The following is a 21,415-nucleotide window of genomic DNA, read 5'->3' on the forward strand; positions in this document are numbered from 1 at the left end:
GTATTTGGAGGCCTTGAGTCCTCGACGCGGCCGTCGCGGGTTCGACTCCCGGACCCGACGACATTTCCCGCATGTCTTCCCCCCTCTCCTTCCCTGTTTCCTGTCAGCCCACTATCACATAAGGGACACTAGAGCCCACAAAAGACCCCCTGGAGGGGTAAAAAAAAAAAAAAACGTTTTTTGCACAAAGTCATTCTTAGGTTTGGCCATTTCTGCCTACTTTAAACACCTTCCAGCTGTTTTAGGGCGTCTTGTCCCTTTAAATCCAAATAAGCTGCTGCTGTCCCCCAACTCTACGTTTACACTCCCATGTGAAAATGGCTGGAAATTATACAACCATACATCTTTGAAAAGCATTAGTAGAGCCTCCTGCACATTCAACAAGAATGCAGCAAGTAGTCTCTGGATGATAAGTCAACAACAAAACACTTGTCTTTTCCAGCAGCCATTGTACAGCGCACACAGCAGTAAAACCAGCTGACCAAACATACTGGAGTTCTGCTGGGGTTGCTAGGTAACAGGCAATGTCTGCTGATTTGTGATGTTATATTCTGTAGGCTTTTGAAACGGCTCATTTTCCGTACACCAAAAAAAAACATGATTTTATTCCCAAAAAACAGCTGGGTGGGTTTTTTTTTTTAGAAGCAGTTGAAACCGAAACTGAAGTATAAAACGTATAAAATGAAGTTTGCATAACTGGTCCTTTTAAATTATGTCTGAACACATAAACACTCTCTCATTATCACAGGGAATGCAGATGCTTTACTTTTCTGTTGTATCCGCAGCTGAACCGAAAGCTTCCAGGCTCCTATAGTTAATTAGTGAAGCTTAATTAGTGAGCTAAAAAAAAACTGAGTTTCTTGACTTTAGCAACAGCCTTAATCCATGACTCTGGACATTAGTTCTTGTCATGGATCCAGAAAGCTGGAATTTCTCAGACTGATCTCCCTGATTTGGCTTGTCTCAGCACATTAGATTGGATTGGACCGGTCCGCCAAGCGATTCTGCAGCCCGAGCAGACGGCAGCGAACGCTGATCAATGAGCAGGATGCTGATTAAAATACAACCCCTCCCTTTTTCTGCTGGAACAATCCCGGCTGGCTGCTTTCCTTCGGCCTTCGGATCATGCATCAGGTCTCCCCTCAACCAGGGGAACCACACAGAAAACCAGAATTCAAGTACAAGTTTGCTCACATTTTGTTATTCTTCATCTGAATTCTGTTATTTTACTTTTTCTTGGTCTAAATGGGCAGAAATTGAGCAGATATTCTAATAAAAACATAAAAGTGCTTGATGTGAACTTGTATCTGTTTGCTTGAACCCTCCTCTGGTGCCAAACATCACTTTCTTGCAGATGGATCATAAAACCCACATTTACCGTCCTCTTTCTTTCCTCTCACAGCCACTTTCCTCCCCTCCTCCGCCTTCATCTTTTCTTCTGATTACGCCCCCCGTCTGTTTCCTCTCCATGCATTATAAATCAGGCCGAGCCCAAACAGCGCTCTCTGCAGCCCCCCGTCCTGTCGGCTCACTCCTCAGAAAACTCAGGCATTAATTGAGGAGTGCAGATTCAGAGAAGCGGGATTCCTTTAAAACAATCCATGACGTGTTAAAAATCCTTTTAGCCTAACTGCAGATTAAAAGAGATTGCTGCACAAACCCAAACTAGTTTCTTAAAGGTAAAGTATCACCTGACTGCAGTTTTGAAAGCACAAATTAAAGAGATGGCATAAAAAAAATGGAGCAAATGGGAAGACTGTGAAACTCAGAAGATCCTATTTTATTTTTAGTGACCAACCTTAATAAAACATGGCCACGCTCTAATAATAGTTTCTGTGTTTTTAATTATTTGTTTGCATTTCTTACTATTTATTTATTTTTGTATTATTATATTTTTCATCCCGATCGTTTTAACGGTTGTTTTTGTGACTACATGCTTTGTAAAATTTGCTTTCTTGGGAATCAAGAAAGGCAAAAAAATAGAGCCAGGCTATTAATTCAAGCTTGAATAATTAATGCAATGATAATAAAGCTGTTTGAAAACCAAGAACAACCCTCAGTCTTTGGTAAAAAGCCAACAAAACTCAAGGTTTTTAAGAACTTTACGTTCTTAAAATCAAAATATTTTATTTTATACATATATCTGCTGAAGTTATTTATTATTAGTAGTATATGTATTATTTTATTTGATATTATGATTAAATTAGATTTTTATGTGAAGCACTTATTTTTTATTTATTTTAAATAAAGATCTGTATTATTTTTAAATGCATTTATTTCGTTCACATATGATATAAACAAAAGTGTTGAATGAAAAAAGCTGTAAGAAAATAATTCTTACATATTTATTCCTTCATGGATGTGACCACAAATTGCAACCACTTTAATAAAACGTACAATTTTTTACCAAACTCTGCTTTGTCTGCAAATGTAAAAGAAGATTACAAAAAAAAGATTTAAATCAAAAACAAATATATATATGGATATATTTAGAAGTAAAGTAAAATCATGAGTTAGCATTTCCAATTTTTATGTAACTGTCTAAGCTTTAACTGGTTTTAAATTATTTTAACACTTTCCTATGAACAGCAACTGTTTTTAGTACGAACAACATGGCTCTCTGCCCATTTATTTATCATAAATTTAGATTTGGAAGTTTCTCAAAATGCACCAAGGAAGAAAATATACAGACAAGAGCCAAAAAACACCAAAAGAACATTCATTATCTATTGAAAAGAGTGACATTTTTTACATTAAATTGTTTTATCACCCCTTAAAAAGCTTCTGGAAATAAGATTTTTTTAAATCATATAATAAAATTTGTGTCTCTTACTGAGCAAATGATTCATAGAAATCCATTCAAAGTCCACAGAAAGTGCAGCTACTTCAATTCTAATATCGGCCATCTATAAACATCTCAAGCTGCTGTTACTGCCTGCAGATTAGTGAGAATGGAGCCTAAAAATGGCCCTGACAGTCGGCATTATTTGTGTTTTAGTACAGATGTGGAGCAGCAGAACAGCTGTTCTTTATTCCACGCAAATGAGCAAAAACGCCACGTTACGTAACAGCTGGAAGACGCATCTTAAAAACACGTTTGGTTTCTCCTGATGCATCACTGCAGCGAGTTCCAAGGAAAGAACTTCATCCAAACTAAATGTGGATTTAAAGCAGCCGAACGCGGCAGTTCCCAAAGAAAAATTAAATATTAATATTTAAATGAGTGAGAGCCGCAGAGCGGGGATGAAAAATGACAGAGAGGTCGATTACTTGCCTTGTTTTAGTGCAGGACGGGGAGAAGAGGATTTCCCTCAGTTTCCTCCCTCTGCTCCTGCCTGGATGAAGGAGATCCCAATGCATCGATGGAGAGAGAAGCAGGAGGAGGAGGAGGAGGAAGAGGAGAGGGAGGCATTTCTGTCCTGATGCAGTCTAGACAAGGTCTGAATACTTATCAGCTCCCTGGGTTTCCTGCTCGCTCCACCTCATTCTGCACAGCAGCGCAGCTTTAAACCAGCTGCTTCTGAGAATTCATTATAATCTCTTATTTATTCAAGCTACCTGCAGACAAAGTTTGATATTTTGAGGAATATTTAAATGCCATTCTGGACCCGACCTTGAGGGATGCTCAGTCAGTGCCTCAACCAAACCAATTTTTAATGTGATTTTAAAAGAACTTTTAGAAGAAATTCATATTTTTAAAAGGGATCTATTATACAAAAATCACATTTTTATACTTCCGTTTGGGTCTCAGATGCTTCTAAAAACAGCCCAAGTGCTTAAAAATAAACAAAATCTCCCACCCGGTTTTTTGGCAATAAGCTAATATTTTTTAGTTTCTGGAAAATGAGTCATTTCAAAAACCTGCAGGTACTGCACCATTACCTAGCATATTTATAAAAAATACTAGTTCCACTGGCAAATTATTTCACTTACAACAAAACATTTTTCCCATGTTATGAGTGAAAGAATCTAACAACAGAACCTATGCTTTTTAAAATCCATATTAATGAATTATTGACTTAAGACAAGCTTCTGTGTCTTGCTGAAAAGTTATTTGTAAATTAGTTTTGTTTTATTTCAAGTGAACTAAGATATTTGCACTTGAAACTAGACCAAAAATACTTGGTAAGATTTTGTGTTTTTACAGTGTGGGAGAACTGAGCTCATCACGAGGTTTGCAAAGGTCAAAGCTCGTTGATTAAAAGCATCTAGGCTCACATTTAGATGTATTATAGCATGGTGAATTATCAATCAATCAGCTCACAGACTTTTGTAAAAGCAAAATGTGAAGGAATCTTCGTCTTCTTGAGTTAGCGATGCTTACCTCCAAGAGAGGCAGGAAGTTCGTCTTTAACATGGCCTCTCATGCAGAAACTGCTGCTTAGCTGCAGAGGTCAGGATGTCAACGATGATCTAAAATGCAATACAAATAGTAAAATACAATATTTATTAGAATGTGAAGTAGACAGGAAATCGCATTTGATCAGATTTCAAGCAAAAATCTGGAAGATTTTCTGTTTTATGTCAAATTAATAAGTCGGGAAAGTCTGAGTTATACAATTACTCTTCCTTATGCTTTAATAGGATAAACTGCTTTTATATCATAGTAAAGTTAAAAGTCAGGGGGAGGGAAGATTAAAGTCATTTTCCTGAAAGGTTTTCAAATTTCACTTTTGAAGCAGTTTCCTTTTTGTCCACAAGGCGTTGCTAAAACTCAAGACATGTACAGCCTGATTCAGAGAACATCGATGATTAAAGTTACTAAATAAAACGGAGTTTACTAGTTTATTTAATGTTCAATAAATGAGAACATTTACTAAATAAATGGGAGAGATCTGTGGTCTTTTACACAGACTTATATCTTGTTAGAGAACAGAAAAACCCAGGAGCAAACTTAAAAACTAAACAAACGTAAATCAAATCAGTCAAAAAGAAGAAACATTTCAAGGAGAATAAGACCAGCTAAATGATAAACAGATAAAAATCAACCAGTTCCTGAATCTGAAAGACAAACTAAATATGAAAAAAAGATTTGAGAGACCAGAAAAGAATGAACAGGAAGAATAACACAATCTGACAAACAAAGATTCAGGTTGTAGATTATTCTGAACAAGAAAAAATGTTGGTTTGATTATCAAAACCAAAATGCTTCTCCGCAGGTTTAAACGTTTTCCTAAACCGCTCTGACATAGTGCTGCAAAATAAGTGAGGAAGATGAAGAAACTGTTAACAAAAGCTTCATTTTATCCAATATTTACTGGTCAGAAAAAGATTCAGGCTTCAAGAAACTCATAAATCTTTGTAGAATAAACGGCAGATCCTTATTTCTTACATAATCTAATATTTAATATCCAAACTATCTTTAAATCTGTTATAATGTATTTGTATGTTAGCATCTAGTTTAGATAAACTAGATGTTACTTACACCTTTGGTTCGGTTACAAACCGAAACGGTTCTGGGCTGGCATCTATCCGGATCTCCTCCCAGAGCGAGCCTGTTCAGTTCTCCTCCAGTCCAGCAGAGGGCGCTACGCGAAGAGGCTCTCGGTCTCCTGGAGGAGATGTTTCCCCGGTTCGGCGGTGGTTTGATTAGGTGTTTCAAGCAGATTCGGTTCGAACCTCTAACCGGTGTTCCTGCAGCTGACTTCGTCGCGGTGTTTAGCTGCTCATCTTGGTCCACCCGCCGGTCCTCCAGAACCACAGCGATGCCCCGGAAGCAGAAAGAGGTTAGTCAGAATCTGAGTCTGAACTTCAAGCGTGGATGGTCCGGTGTTTCTGTCAGGATCTTTAACTGATCCTCGTTTAATTCCCCATTGTCATTAAAGGGTTATTTAACCATTTTCGTTGAATCCGAACCGAATCTGATTAAGCATGAACTGTGCCTTTCTACGCCGAATGAACAGAAAAGATGCTTGCAGCTCCATGTTGCATTCAAATGCACCTCCTGCAGTAGAAAGCTATTCTAATTATTAAATATGTGTTTTAAAATGAGACACTGCGCGTTTCAGTGGCGTAGGAAGATGCAAAGACATAAATAAAATAAAAATAACTGTCCAGCACCCCTCCTTCCTATTCATCTGAAACTAAAGCGTGCACATTTTAACTCTAGCTCAACCAGACTCCCACAGACTACTTCCAGTTGTTTAACACACACACACAGCATATATGCAGTGATAAATGTGTCACTCCAGCAGAATCAGCACAAGTTCTACTTAGATGTTGCAGTCAAGACCCAGTAACTGCATTACTTTACTACATACTAACCAATGCACATGCACTGTCTGCACCAGAGGTGGGGACTCGAGTCACATGACTTGGACTCGAGTCAGACTCGAGTCGTTAAAATCACGACTTGAGACTTGACTTGAAAAAATGCTCAAAGACTCGGACTTGACTTTGACTTTCATGCCATTGACTTGGGACTTGACTCGACTTGAAGCTGTTTACTTGAAAAGACTTGATATTTTTTTACTCAAAGTCTTAAAATTTAAAACACATTATTTATAAAGTGGCGTCATTAATTAATGTCACTCATTCCGTATCAATATGCGCAGACCGTCACTATGTTTTTCCTCTCTCCTTATGTATGTATGTGTACGTAGCTGCAGCACAACCAATCAAATTAACAGGATTCGGACGTTTAAAAAAACGCGGCAAAGCTACAGAGCTCAGGAACGAAATACGAAATAACCGCTCGAATATGCTTCCGCGAGTAATTTCTTTAGGCTACGTAGGTTATGAACTTTCGACTAAAAAACGAACTGCAACTTGTAAAACATGCAAGAAGAGAATATCGGATGGAGATGCCACGACGTCCAACTTTGTCCGGCATTTGAAGCTTCACAAAGATCGGTAGGTGGCACTTTTCTTTTGCTGTAAGATAGTTGACTCTAGCTAACTTCGTGTTAGCATGTGTACTCCGGGTTAAATTGGTGATGATTTACCATAAATCCGGTCCTTCAAATGCCTCCACAAATAATGTGCACCGTGTTAGCTCAGGAAGCCGGTGGATAGTGAGCGGGGCTCCGGAACAGAAAGCAGATTCTGGACCTGAACACAGGGAACAGAGTCTCTCTGTCCCATCATGATGATGAGCCGGGTCTAGTATCATCTAAGGATGGTTGGTGTATTTGAAGACATCTACGTTGGAAAATTATATTGACAATATATTGTTTACTGCAGTCAGTGCATTAAGTCAACTGTTTTTGACTTAATGCACTGACCGGCGTGACTGTCACATGTCGCACAGAACCCATTTCCAAGTAGTATAGCTTTGCTGGGAAAAAAAAAAAAAAAGACCAAATACAGTGACTGTCCCAAATAAATTTTGTGTTTAGAATATCTGTCCCATATTTACGGAGGACTGAAACTAACATACTTAGAAATAAAAGCAGAAAAATAAATGCACCAGACCTTCCTGAGTTTACTTGTGATAACTTCATTTATACTTATTTCATTTTTTGAAAACTATGATTGTTGTAGTGTTGATGTTTATTTATGAATAGAAGGAGTAAACTGAAGTCAAATGTAATTCATGAAAGGCTGTAATTTATTTTCTGACATCTGTTTACTTCTGACAGATTTGAAGAATACCAGATGAATAAGAGGATCACAAATGAACCTCAAATACATATTTTAAAAAGAACAAATGGTCTAATATTTGAATTTTATGTATAATTGCAAATTATTAAAAAAAAATAAAAAAAAACGACTCGAAATGACTTGAAATTAAAGATTCCTGACTTGAGACTTGACTCGACTTTGCCTGTCTTTACTTGAGACTTGACTCGGACTTGAGGACAGAGACTTGAGACTTACTTGAGACTTGCAACACAGTGACTTGGTCACACCTCTGGTCTGCACTGATGAAAATTTCCTCTTTTTATGCAAATGATCAAACTAATGACAGCCTCACATGTTTCCTGACTAATCAATATTAAATAATCTGAGTAAAAAATAATAATAAAGATTCTAAAATGGTATGACACACAGATAAATTAAAATTCAACAAGCTAACCAAAACAAGAGAAAATAAAACAAATGTAGCCAAAAGAAGTTAGGCTAATATGTAGAAAATCAAAATAAACTAAAATAAGCTAAGATGGGACAAACTATACAAAGGTATGGTAAACTGCATTAAGATCAGCTAAAGTACACCAAGCTAATGGCAGGATAAAAACAAAGAAATGCTTAGCTGCATAACTTCCGATATAGGAAGATAAAATAAGCTACACTAAGACAAATGAAGTTAAAATGAAAACAAATAAACTATGATAATGTAAGCTACAGTGAATAAGCTAAACCACACAACACTAATAAGGAAAACAAGTGACTCAAAATATGGGATGCTAGAATAAGGTAGCATATGCTAAGCTATAATAAGATAATGAAAAATTAATTATGCAGAGCTAACCTTAAGCAAGTTAAAGTATAACAAATGTACATAAAACATATTAAGCTACATTATCGGAGGCTTAAATGCAAACTGAACTAAAAGATAAGTTGGGCGAATGTTATGGTATTAAGGTATTCCAAAATAAGCTTAAATTCTCGAGGATAATCAAGACTAAAATAGTCTTTAATTTACATTAAAAATTAAACTGTGCTTCAGGAGGATGAGATCAATTTAACGACACAAAGAAAAGCCAATCCAGTCACACAGTGAGGGTATTACCAACGTGGTGATCGATATAATAAAACTATCCAGTAACCTCTGTGCTGTTAAACAGATGAAAGGACAGGTGAAGGCGGCTGTAGGTGGAACCGCAGAGACACCGGATTCTGGTCCGGTAACCCGTGACAAGAGCGGATCGGTATCCATCACAGTGCACGCGAAGCCGGGCTCCAAACACAGCAGCATCACAGGTCGGCCTCACGTTGCATTAAACATTTTATCTGTTGTTACTAAAACAGAGCTCACACTTTGTTCTGCCTCTCTTCCAGATGTTTCCACTCAGGCTGTTGGCGTCTCCATTGCAGCACCACCTACAGACGGAGAAGCAAACACAGAGCTTGTCCGCTACCTTGCAGAAGTCCTGGAGCTGAAGAAGAGCCAAATTTCACTGGACAAGGTTTCTGAAACTCCTACATCTGTTTTTGTTTTAATGTGTTTATTCAGCAATCATTGGAGTCTAACATTTCAAGGGATACGAGTGAACAAAAACACTTCAAAAGATTACAGGACAGATTAAAAACTAATGGTGGGACTCAACTGAGTCATTAATTAATTTACATTTTTGCAGCTAAACTATTGAACAGACATGAGTTCAGCAACAAATATATTTACCTTTGTCAATCTGTTTAAGTTAATCAACTTTTAATTAAAAACATTATGCCAAAAAAACAAACATTTAATTTAAAACATCCTTTTTATTGCTAAACTATTGGAAAAAAAATGTATATATGAACTCAAAATATAGATTTTTATTATTTAAGTTATTCAACCGTCAGATCGGTGTAACGTACTTTTATACTTCACCTCAAAACCCATTCAGTTTTGAAGTGTTTCAGGAATGCCTGATTATTCATGTAACTTTCTTTTAAAAAAATAAATAAAAAAAAACATGTTTATAAATGTGGACGCCAACATTGGCGTTGGGGGCGGCTCTGCTGCTGCTACATGGTTAGCATAAATGCTACTTTAGGCTTGAATAGCTTTGCTGATAGGCTAACTACTTTTAGCATAACTTCAACACAACAAAAGTATTTTCCAGCGTCACATCAGATATTTTTTGAAGCAGAAATTTACCCTTACTGGTCCAAAAAAAGCTGCTTTATCTTCCATTACTGTTCGCAGATTCCGCTTGTGCGTCAGATTTACGGGTGTACCAGAAACACGCAGCAAAGGTTCCGGCTCGGGACTTTTGCATTAAAAGAAAAAATACAAACAACAAATGTGATTAATTGAGTTAATTTTTTTAATTCGTTAAAGTCACAGCCATATTTAAAACGTAAAGACATATAGATACAGTTAGGAGTTTATCTTCATAAAATTCAGCATAACTAATATTTACTGGATAGCTTTTCAGTCAGCAGCTCCTTAAGCTACAGTTAATGCCTTGTCATTTGGATTAACTCTTTTTTCCTTGTTTAGATTTTTTCTTTTTAACTTGTGAATTTTATTCTAATGGATCAACAACATTTCACCCTGTAGGGTTCTAGATCCAGAGACAAAGTCATCAAGGTGGACTCCTCGTTGGATCCAGAGGAGGTGCTAAAGAGGCTCCGGCAGGCAGCCGGCTGATCGGCAAAGACTGGGTGGAAGAAGGGTTTTAGTTATTTTCTGAACAGTCAGATGGACCAGTAATGGATCTGTGGGACTGGAACTTCTCCCACATTGAGATCAATATCATCTTTCCATCCTTCAATTTTCTAAATAACAGATTCTTCCGAGGATGGAGCTGGAAAAACATGAAGTGAGAAGAAAAAACGACTTGAAAACTACTGTCAGGTCTCTGAAGTGGCAACATGACGCTGGTTAGAGCTTTTCCACAGAGTCATGTGGAAAGGGTTGTGTGTAATCATGGAAAACAGGTGGATTTCCATCCTTAAAAACAGAACCTATTATACAAAGTTCACATTTCTGTACTTCCGTTTGGATCTCTGATGCTTCTAAAAATGCCCAGATGTTTTTTGGTAATAAGTTCATATATTTTGGTGTCTAGAAAATGAGCCATTTTCAAAAACTTTCTGAATGCAACATCTCAAATCAGCAGGCACTGACCTTCACCTAGTGACCCCTAGTTCCAGCAGAGTTCTGCCCATCACCTAGCAACCCAAGCTGAGCTCCAGTATGAAATAAGTCATTTTCAAATAAAGACTTAACTGAGCTCCAGGTTCATGACTTATTTTTGTTGTAAGATTTTAAGTTTTTTAATCACTTGCGTGCTTCAAAACTTAATTCTGAAGGTTATTAGGTCTGACACATGATAGCTTTTACAAATCCAATCCAGTAGGTGGCGGTAATGCACTGCTAGTATACAACCAAAGAAAATCCTCAACCAGCACCTTTCACTGCTTTTTAAAATTTCTGTTCACATTATAAAAGGTAAGTTTTGTTGGAAAATAGACCTATTTTAATTTATAAATAATGTAAGTGTGAAATAAAATTCCTTTAGATTACTTCAAACTCCAGTTGTTTGATTTATTTTAAGTTTAAGCTACAGCAAATTGATTATATAACTAAATAAATATAAATTTTTTAAAACATTAAATGTATCTTTCTGTTCTTTCACAAACTCAATTAATTCTGTTTTACTGAATATATTCACATATTTGCTTTGACATGATTTCCAATTGACATAGCTTTGTGTTTTATTAATTCTAAATACTAATATGCTAATTAAAAGTAGTTGAACCTATTTATCTGGCACCAGGTTAATTCCTTACAGGAAATTGTGGTTGTTTTGAAGCAATTTGATTAGCTGACAGATTTTAGCTTTGTGCTACTTTGACAGCATCTCCACTTTCATCAAATTGGAGAAATCCCTGGATTTTTGTAATATTTTTGTTTTTTCATATTATTTCCAATTAATATTGGTAGCCTTCACTGTACCAAGGCATACATGCAACATCCTGGAATATAAAGGCATCTGTTTTTCTCCAGATAGATACTTTTATACTAGGAATGCACCATCCCTGTTTTCCACTTCCGACACCTAATGTTTAGTATTGGCCAATACTGATCTAATACAGAAAAACAATCCTGAATTTCATAAATGTCTTCAATTACAAAATTTGATGACTCTGCACCAGTACAGCACACTTAAATACACAGATAGCTTCACAAGTTTGGTCAAGCGTACAAAAACAGCACGACTTTAATTTGTCTGGTCAAACTGACAAAAATAAACTGCAACAAATCTTCTTTCAAATGGTTCAGAAAGTGCAATTAGGAATTATAAATATGATGTAAAATAAATAAAGCATCAAGTGGAGCACAAAGCATAGAATTGGACTGAATAGATTGGCCCATATGGCTGAGGCACATTGGCACTGATACCCAATATAGATTTTTTTCAATATTGATACTCAAGCATTAATATCAGATCTGTGCATCTCTACTAATGTTCAGATTTTCTATAATTTCTCTGCAAAACTATTTTTAAAGGATGTTAATAAGCAAATTTTAAAAAAGGAATGCTGCCTGCCAACACAGCTGTGGTTTATTTCTGGTTCTTCAAATTCACTGTTGTAAAATCCAGACGACTAAATGCTGCAACTAAAGGCGTTTCAGAAACATTTTTTGTTTAAAGTTGTGAACGCTTATGCAACCATGTTATTATAGCTTTCTAATTACTTATACATTCCTTCAGTGAGTTTCAGCTGAACAGCAGACATGCCTAGATGAAACCTTCACTAAGTGACTGCAGAGATGATCCACGGTCCAGCAGCAGCCGATGAGGAGCTTCTGAGCACATAAGCTTCTGAATCCTTTACATTTGGGAGGAAAAATGTTTGTTCAGTCATTTGAGGCTTAGCGCAGAGTCTGAAACCCTTCGTCACCCTGACAGTCGCAGACGTAAAGCAGCTGATCCTGGATCAGCAGAGGAAGACAGACACTGAGGAAAAACTAACTCTGAGGTGGTTCTTATGTAATCCTGCAGCTTCCTAAACCAAGCAGAAAGTTTGTTTGCAGAGCTGGCTGCAGAAAGAAAGTCAGCAGACCTTTGATATTCGGTCCTTATCTGCTAGGCCTTTCATGTCGCGCTATCTGAAGCCTTTTAGTTTGAACAGGAACAATCTGAGCCTCATTACTGCTTCACTAATTCACAGCTCTCTGATTCAGAGGCTGATGACTTGATGCTGATCAGACATGCCTGCAACGAGGAGGCGTTCAAGTCCTCGGAAACCCCAGGAGTCCCGGAGAAGCCAAAGTTAAACCCTCTGCAGCGTCTGATGAACATTTCTCCATGTAACGCTTCTTTTTAAACTCTTATGAAACATGGAATCATCACATGTTGTAGGAGTTTGTAGTAGTTTATTTATGCAGCACCATATTATAAGACTGCAAGATCAAATTCATATCTATGCATCAAACTCCATAAAGATTCAAACTCATTAATTTTCTGCTACACACTGCAAAAACACAAGATCGTACCAAATGTGTTTGTCTACTTTCTTGGGCAAATATCAATTGAAATATAATTTCAAGTAAATTAGCAAAATATAGGACTTTGAAGTAAATAATTACTGAATTTGGATTTTTAAAAAGTGCCAGTTCCACTGGCAGATTATTCAGACATTTTTCTGGAGATGCAAATCTTTAAGTGTCGAGCGATTCGATTCAGAAACGATCTTTCTACTCAAATGGTCTGGAGATTTTGCTTAAATTATGTGACTGACAAGAAAATACAGTGATTTAGCAAATCCAGAGGATTTGGATGAAACTACTACAAACAGTAAATAAGTTGGCCACATGTCTTTCAAAAAGCAGTTTACAAAAAATGCTCTAATTTACCAGCATTTTACGGCGCTTGTGAAATTTAACTGAAATGGTTTCATGTCTGGTGTAGGATGTGACCTTTTAAACTCTACAGGTTTATAAGCCAGGATTTTTGAAAACCTTGAAGTTTCTCCAAACTGATGGGTCACTGGTTAAATGCAATTAAAAGATAGCAAGAGGTTATTAGCTGCCCATGCAGATAGGACTGAATGAGACGATTAGGATGAAAATGAGGAAGTTGATCAGTAAGCGCCGACAGTCTGATGGATTTAGATAATGTTAGAATGTTTCAAACTTTAAATTTCACTCAAGGAAAACTGCAAGTTTGATTTCCAACATTTTCCATGTGAAAAGAACATAATGGGCTCAAAAACTGTTATGGTGCCAGTTTGTCAGAATTGTGAAGTTAAATAACCTAAGCTTGAACCCTTTCCAGATTGTGCCAAAATAGATTTCAGTCAAACAGATCAGCTCTGCAGGATGGAGCCAAAATGCACCAGTTTAAGTTTCCATTTTGGATTTAACTCTGACCAAGAATTTGTCCCAGAACTGATTTAACACTGAACTTGATTTTCCAGTTAAAGTCCCCATTAAGATCAGCCTGTGTTCCAAGCTGGACCTGTAAGTGCAAAGGGTTTAACTGGAATATCCAGTTTTGAGGCATGCAATGAAACCCAAAACATCCGGATCAATTTGTACTCAGATTAAAGTAAAAACAATTGAAAGATTTAAAGTGTGGAAGTCGATAGCATACAGGAATGTCTAAGACCTCAAAACCCAACTGATGTTCAACTAAGGCAGACTTTTATCTGCCTTAGTTCCCCAGCAGATAAAAATTCACCAAGAGTGATAGCAGGCATTTAAGAATTTGTTTAATGTTTTGACACGTTGTGGGAGGCGTCGCTTAAAATTTCCATTTCATTTGCATTAAGTTGTGCTGCAGACAATAATTTTGCTTCGTTACCAAATTTGCATCATTTCGTAATATGACTAATGCAACGTTGGTACTTTACTTTCAAGGCACGTTCGCATTAAAGTGCCATTTCTCAAATGACACTTCATGAGAACAGTCAGGCATTCATAAAGACTCCTTCACATCCATGAGAGGAGTTTTGTCAATCTTATGCACACCCCATCAGAGTGTTATCGAATGAGTACTAATTTTAGTTAGGATATTTTAACAAATTCCCAAGCACCTTCCTAAGAACATCACTGACAAAACTCTAATTTTTCTCACCTTTTCCAAACCACAAGGCCATAACACAAAGGAGCCGGCTCCACAGAAACACGCTGAATGTTCAGCTGAATGTTAAACCTCAATCTGCAGGAGCCACAGCTGTGGCTCATCACCTCTAATTTCAGCAAATACCACAGCAATATTACGACCAACTACTTAAAGGAGGGGTAAAGCACTAATAAGTAGTTTGCTAACCACCATTATATAACACAAGAAGAAGACGAAGAAGAAGAGTATTTTCAATTTAGGTTCACATATTTTTTATATTTTTATGAATGCGTGTAAAACATGAACTAAATATTTTGGGGGAAGAGAAAGAGGAAATAGAGAAAAAATATTTGGCCAAAATATTTAAAAAGAGTATTTTCTGAAAAGTCATATTATTCTCACTTATACAGTAGGACTGGTTTAAATCTCATTGTTTCTTTTTTGTGGGTTTGTTGGCATCTGACAGACAAAAGGGAGATTTTACATTCCTTCTTTCAACACCTCTCCTTCGGGAGAAAAGTGTGTAACAGGGTTTTATTTTAATAATATTATAGATCTGAAGCTTGTCGAAATTTATTCATTAATTCTTGCTGCTCTTGATGGTTGGTGGTTACCATAGCAACCAGTAACGGACAGCTCCTTCCCCTTTTTCTGTTGACGTCCGTACCTGCAGCATTCATTAGGATCAACTCTGTGTTTTCTTTACAAAAATTATAGTTTGACATTTTAAATTTGAATTTAATCACTGTATGTAACTTTTCCATGGTTTGTGCATTATTTTACTTTTGTCATAATGTGTTTTGCAATTTAACTGTTTAATTTTACAGTTACCTTGAACTGTTCATACTTCTCATCTGACACAATTTCACACTTCGGGGAACTTTGCATCTGACAGCCATCTTGGTTGGTAACTGTAACTAACTGTCATTTCGGTTACAATGGAATTGCTATGACAACAATAAAAAAGTCACAAGCTTAGAATTAGCTTTCGTCTGGGTCGTATCTAACTTATAAACAATATTAACATTTTATTTTTTCCTTATACTTTCTTTTTGTTGGTCTCAAAGCCATGGTTCATCTATGCTTTGTACTGCACTTGCCTACCAACATGGCGGTTCAGTGGAGCGGATCACTGAACCGCTCTGTTGCTCTGTAGCTTATTTAGGGCTATTTATTGTATTTTATTTAATGCATGGCAGAAACTGCTGGACAGATGTTGATTTTCTGTCTTATTTGAATAAACACAGTGAATCTGAAAGTGTCTGTCGTGAAGTCAAACTGGACTTGAGATAAACAAAGAAACGTTGCAAATGCACAACTTATCTAGAAGTTAAGTTAAATTTTGAATGTTTTTGTCCTGTAAAGCTAATTGTCGTCACGCTGTGACAGTGATGAATGAGGTGCGATCAACAGACTGACACATCCTCCAGTTTCTGGTTTGTTTACGGTGTGAGAGGCGAGGATTTTCAGATGCAGCTCCTCTGACTGTCAGAAGGGTTTAAGTTGTGTTCAGATGAATGGCGCCGACAGTAATACCTTTATCCCAGCAAACTGATGGGAAATATAAATAGAAGTGCTGCAGCCAGAAAGTGACTGGCACGTCGTCTCTTACACTGTTTCAAAGTTTGTTATATAAGGAGGGAGTTGAATATGTTTGTTTCATCGCAGAAAGTGTCTGAGAAGTAATGTGTGTAAATTTCTCAAAGCTGACTGGTTCATCCGTAAACAAGCTGCTTCTTCAGAGGATCAGTCTGATGCTAATCAGGGAGGAAAACATGTTGCTGCACCAAAGATATCAGCTTTTTTTTTCCATTTGTGTGCAGCAGCTATGAACAATTAGTTTTCCCTGACTGATGCAAATTAAGTTAATTAATTTGAAACAAATTAAAAGCATTCACAATTATTAGAAGCATTTTAGGACAGACATTAACTTCTGCACAGCTCCCATTAGCAGCATGTGAACTTTGATTAGGTCTTTGCAACACCTGGGTTATTTTCTTTTATCTTAGTTTGTGATTCTTTTTACCTTAAACTGTATTTCCCCACTGTGGGACAGTAAATTATAGTTCTATTCTTTTCTGTTCTGCTCTAAGTGCTTATTCCTGTCCATCTTGGTATTGCTGTGTCACACAACCACCTGACTCTGCAAGCTTGTCACATCATTTATAAGTGAAATAATCCTAAGGATTATATCTGGATTTCTGTCTTTCTGGAGAATATCTACACCCAGATTATTTCCCTGAAGCTCATCTTCATTCTGTTTCTTCTCCTGTATTTTCTACTGAGAGGTTTTCTAATAAAAAAAACAACTAGTGCTTAGATTTAGGCACAAGTCAAAGTGTTTGATTTAATGCAACAAAAACAACACAAAAAAACGGCCTCTGCGTCACGTCGATGACGTCATCAGGGGGTCCAAAGATGCCCCGCGGTGCGGAGCGCGCGGCATTCAGTGCGTGAGACACCAGGTAGAGGAAGGTGAAGTCAACTCGCGATCTGACCTTAAACTTTCCCGCACTTTGCTTGTTTGTTTGTTTGCTTGTTTATTTGTTGTTTTGTCGGCATGTGGGCGCGTGCTGTGTTGTGCGCGGCGCTACTGTCGGTTCTGTGTCCGGCCGGCTCGACGGAAGCCGAGAGGGACGAGAGAGAAGTGCAGGACTACAGCAACTCCAACAGACTGGTGAGCCCCTCCTAAAAACTAGATGCATTAAAACAAAACTTAAGAGACGCATATAGAAGTTTAATCTCTTTAAAATTAAATCTCAGCATTTGCATAGACTAATATTATACATTTTAAAACTATATAAATTGCCTTTTTATAGTCATTTTTAGATTATATTATTATATTTTATGTCTCAAAACTATAAAAAATATTTTTCTTTGACTAATAATTCTTTATTGATAGGAAATAAGATAAGCATCTCTCAAAAGATTATGTACATTAACGAAAAAGGACTATAGAATTAAAATAGTTTTAATAATTTGCTTTTATTAATGTTTTGCTCCCTACACAGATTATCTACATGGGCCACTTCTTTATAAAATATTATTTTTACTTCCAATCATAAGAATTTTGTATGTATTAATTAATGTTTTATTTTTTAATGATGGTTCTATTTGTTTAAATTTCTTAAATTCTTAATTTAAAAAGCAAAAAGCATTGACATATATTTTAAAATGCATTAAATAAATAAATTAAAGTATTTAAAGAGCAAGTGTAATAGTAAACATTTAAATTGTATTTATTTGGAAATATGTTTAAATTTCTTTCAAATACGTTATAAACTGGAGAATAATAAAATTTTATTTTATGACTCCAAGAAAGAAGTATCTTTCTAATCAAAAACTCTTCTGAGCCAAGTATTTATTGCCTTAATGCTTCTGCAGTTTCACTTTTCTTGTCTTTTCTTGTCAGCTCGGAGCGCTGCATGAAGTTCTGGAGAAGCTGCAGACAAAGAGGATCAATCCCTGGGAGAAGAAATACGGACAGGTTCCTTCTGTGAGTCTCTGCAGATCCTTTTTCTCAACTTGAAAAATATTCAGAAATTTTCAGTGTACAACTAAAACTGAGACATTGTTGACAAAAGAATCCAGAACATCGCATCAGATTTATTATTAAAAGCAATCTGGGGGAAAAAAACAACAAAATTGTTTCAACCAGTTGCAATGGCGCAATTTTGCCAGTAGATGGCGTAAAAGCAGAATTTTACAATTAAAACCAATAATATTAGGTTTAAATAGTGTTGTGTTTTTATGAATATATCAGTCACTTTCATGAAGGCAAAATTATTTGAATAATTATTTAATACCTCAGGTTATGTCCAGGTTTCCCTGCTCTGTTTACTTCTAATGTGTAAAGTTATAGACTTTATGTGTTAAAGCTGCACATGATCAGCATAAATATTATTAATTTTTGTCTTTTAATGAGAATCGTTCTTTTTCCAAAGCGGAATGACTGCATAACATAGCAATATTTTTTAAAGACAAAAGCTGAGTGCACAATTTATGGATTTGATCAAATCCAGTCGGTGTTAAAATTATCCAAACTTTCGCTAGCTAATAAAATAGCTTCATTCTGGGTGGATATTTGACCTCTGCTCTTGGTGTGATGGTTAGAGTTCACCTAAACTAGTTAATTAACCGTAATTCATCAGTTTTCAACAGAGTTGAGTGCTTCAGGAAGCTAACACTTAAGCTAAATGTTAGCTCTACTTTATTCAGTCTTAAGCCAGCTTGGGATCATTGCCTTGTTGCAACATCCACCTCTGTCCAAGGTTGAACTAACTGTAGATTAGAGGTCAGGTGAAGACTTTGCACTATGAAATGCACCAGTACCATTGGTAGTGAAACAGACCCACAGGATGATGCAGCCACCAGGTGGCTTGAGGTTCTTAGGTTCGAGTATAATCAGCTCAAATTTTTGTCTCGTCAGACCCTAAAACTTTCCCCCTGAAGTCATCAAGCTTGACCAACTGGACAGCAGAAAGCTTTGAATTTAGAGCAGATACTACTAATTGTGCCATTCAATCTGATTTATGCTATTAATTTTTTTCATCTGTAACGTAAGTGTTTGAGCTCCATGCAAAAAATGGACACTGGTGTTCCAGTTGTTTTCAGACTTGGCCATCCTGTCCAAATTCCCAAGTATTATATAAAACAACCTGAAATTGATTTAAAATTGGCTACAAAAATATTCTCAATTCATCTAATCAACAGTTCTCCCTCTGCGGTATTCATTAAGTTCCTTGGACCATCTGATTGTTAACATTGCGAAACAAAATGGCCGACCCCGTTCAGAACAGGGTTTCTTCAGGTTTCACCAAGTCAATTTTAAACCTTTTTAAGACCATTACAAATGAAATCTAACACCTATATAACTACTGAAATATTCAAGAGAAATGTTTTATAACGGTAGTGCCAGGTTTTTAGCACAGAATGCACCTAGCAACATGTGAGTTGGCAACAGAAGTGGTCTAATGGGGAAGACAAACGTTGTTTAGCCGACTGCCAATAGATTTACATCAGAGATACAATAAAGTACAGAAGCGTATTGATGTCACGGAGGAAGATACTTTTTGAACACTATTAAACAATATAATTATCACGTTACAACGTAACTGCGTTCGAAAAAGTATTTTCCTCCGTTACAGCAAAAGCCAGCTAGCTAGCAGCTAGTTAGCGGAAGCCTGAAACACAAAACGTAATGAAAATGATTGCAGGTGACTTAAACTTTCGCCTGACAGAAAAGTTGCACAATAAAAAAAAATTACATATTATGCGAGATTAAATAGTCCTGCTATGACAAAATTTTAAAATTGTGATTATTTAAGGTCAACTTATATTTGTCTAATAAATGTAAGATATTTTAAGGTCTTAATTTTAGATACAGGAATTTAAGACACCCTGCAAAAAATAAACGGTAACGATGTTTTTCCCTTATCGAACCACTACGGTTTTTCTCTGACCAACATCAGCTTATACCAAAGTTAATGTAGATATATTAACTTTGGTATATTGCGCATCCTTAATGTGGATTAGATTTTTAAGAAATCCCCCCAAACTCAAACTTGAGCACCTAATTCTTGTCTTCTAAAATAATTTCAGTTGAATGCTTTATTATTCCACCGTGAAAAATGAATGTCTTACATTCCCTCTGATCATTAGTGCTCACATCTGTATGATAAATCAGATACATCAACTGTCATTATTCAGGTGTTCAACACGCGACCTGACTCTTTATTTCTTCTTCTGTGTTCAGTGTGACCTCGGGGAGCACTGCGCCATCAGGAAAGGATCTCGGATCGGGAAGATGTGCGATTGTCCCAGAGGAGCTTTCTGCAACTTCTTCCTGCTGAAGTGCTTATGAGCCAAAACACGTCATCAAGAGTGTGTTGTAAAGCTGTAAATTTTCCATTAGAAAGACAAACATCCAGGCTGCATGTAAGGAGCCTTCAGTGTGGAATCAATGTGTGTTGTGCATTAAAGATGTTTTTGCTTTAAACTGAAACTCTGCTTCATTTTATAATCCACATGAACTGGATAAAAATAGAAATTTAACTGGTTATTAGGGCTGGGCGATATGGTTTCAAAATAAACTGATTTTTACATACCAGATGCATTTTTTTCCTCACTTGTTTTAATAAGACAGAAAATATTTTCAAAAGTTAAGTATTTCTATCAAATAGTATCTGTAAAACGTATACCAAAGTGTAACTTTACAAGATTCTCAATATTCCTCATTTTAATTTTTTTATTTTTCATGTTGGAGTTTTTGTAAAATTACACTTTATTCTAATACTACATCTTTATTCTCATGTTATTTCAACTGTATTTTTGAAAATTTTTGTAACTTTTTTTCTTGTAATTAAAAAAAAATAATTGTAGCCTGGCCCTGATATTCTGTTGTAAAGTTAACCTGAATTCAAAGTCCAAACAGAAGTTGTAATAAACGCTTGTGAAACAAGATGGCGGTTCTGGGCGTGTTGACATCGCTGAACTACGGAAACCCCGAGGAGTTCATTGGTGAAAAAACAAGATTTAATCTTCAAAAGATAAAAGTACAATCAATAAAATCAATTTATCACCCACCCAGCCTTACTGGCTACATTAAAAAACAAACAAGTTTGGTTAAAAGTTTTAATAAAACATACTGAATAAGAAGATTTATTTGTCATTGTCATCGACAGATTACAACGAGATTGGGATTTGCTCTGTATATGTATAGAATATAGCTGAAGACGTCAATTCGA

General features: G+C 36.3%; 2 protein-coding genes across 2 annotated transcripts; both read left to right on the plus strand.

Moving 5' to 3' along the window:
• Window positions 1-5,414: 5,414 nt before the first annotated feature.
• On the plus strand, window positions 5,415-10,834 carry c2h15orf40 (chromosome 2 C15orf40 homolog). The gene is made up of 4 exons (XM_032549307.1): window positions 5,415-5,726; window positions 8,730-8,865; window positions 8,944-9,071; window positions 10,154-10,834. The coding sequence occupies exons 1-4, from the start codon at window positions 5,415-5,417 to the stop codon at window positions 10,241-10,243; spliced, it is 666 nt and encodes a 221-aa protein (XP_032405198.1). The 3' UTR covers window positions 10,244-10,834.
• A 6,267-nt stretch (window positions 10,835-17,101) lies between these two features.
• Window positions 17,102-21,131, plus strand: cart2 (cocaine- and amphetamine-regulated transcript 2). The gene is made up of 3 exons (XM_032581107.1): window positions 17,102-17,346; window positions 18,082-18,165; window positions 20,425-21,131. Exons 1-3 carry the CDS (start codon window positions 17,230-17,232, stop codon window positions 20,530-20,532), a joined length of 309 nt encoding a protein of 102 aa, XP_032436998.1. The 5' UTR covers window positions 17,102-17,229; the 3' UTR covers window positions 20,533-21,131.
• The last annotated feature ends 284 nt before the right edge of the window (window positions 21,132-21,415 follow it).

This window comes from Xiphophorus hellerii, chromosome 2 (genome assembly GCF_003331165.1).
Source record: "Xiphophorus hellerii strain 12219 chromosome 2, Xiphophorus_hellerii-4.1, whole genome shotgun sequence".
In the NCBI taxonomy this organism is placed as follows: Eukaryota; Metazoa; Chordata; class Actinopteri; order Cyprinodontiformes; family Poeciliidae; genus Xiphophorus; species Xiphophorus hellerii.

What these genes read in the sequence shown, in the direction of transcription:
- c2h15orf40 (XM_032549307.1), top strand. Translation starts at nt 5,415, where the DNA reads ATGTTACTTACACCTTTGGTTCGGTTACAAACCGAAACGGTTCTGGGC. An exon ending in TGCCCCGGAAGCAGAAAGAG is followed by an intron (nt 5,727 to 8,729) that starts GTTAGTCAGAAT and finishes GCTGTTAAACAG; the next exon opens with ATGAAAGGACAGGTGAAGGC. An exon ending in CAAACACAGCAGCATCACAG is followed by an intron (nt 8,866 to 8,943) that starts GTCGGCCTCACG and finishes CCTCTCTTCCAG; the next exon opens with ATGTTTCCACTCAGGCTGTT.
- cart2 (XM_032581107.1), top strand. Translation starts at nt 17,230, where the DNA reads ATGTGGGCGCGTGCTGTGTTGTGCGCGGCGCTACTGTCGGTTCTGTGT. An exon ending in ACAGCAACTCCAACAGACTG is followed by an intron (nt 17,347 to 18,081) that starts GTGAGCCCCTCC and finishes TTTTCTTGTCAG; the next exon opens with CTCGGAGCGCTGCATGAAGT. An exon ending in AATACGGACAGGTTCCTTCT is followed by an intron (nt 18,166 to 20,424) that starts GTGAGTCTCTGC and finishes TTCTGTGTTCAG; the next exon opens with TGTGACCTCGGGGAGCACTG.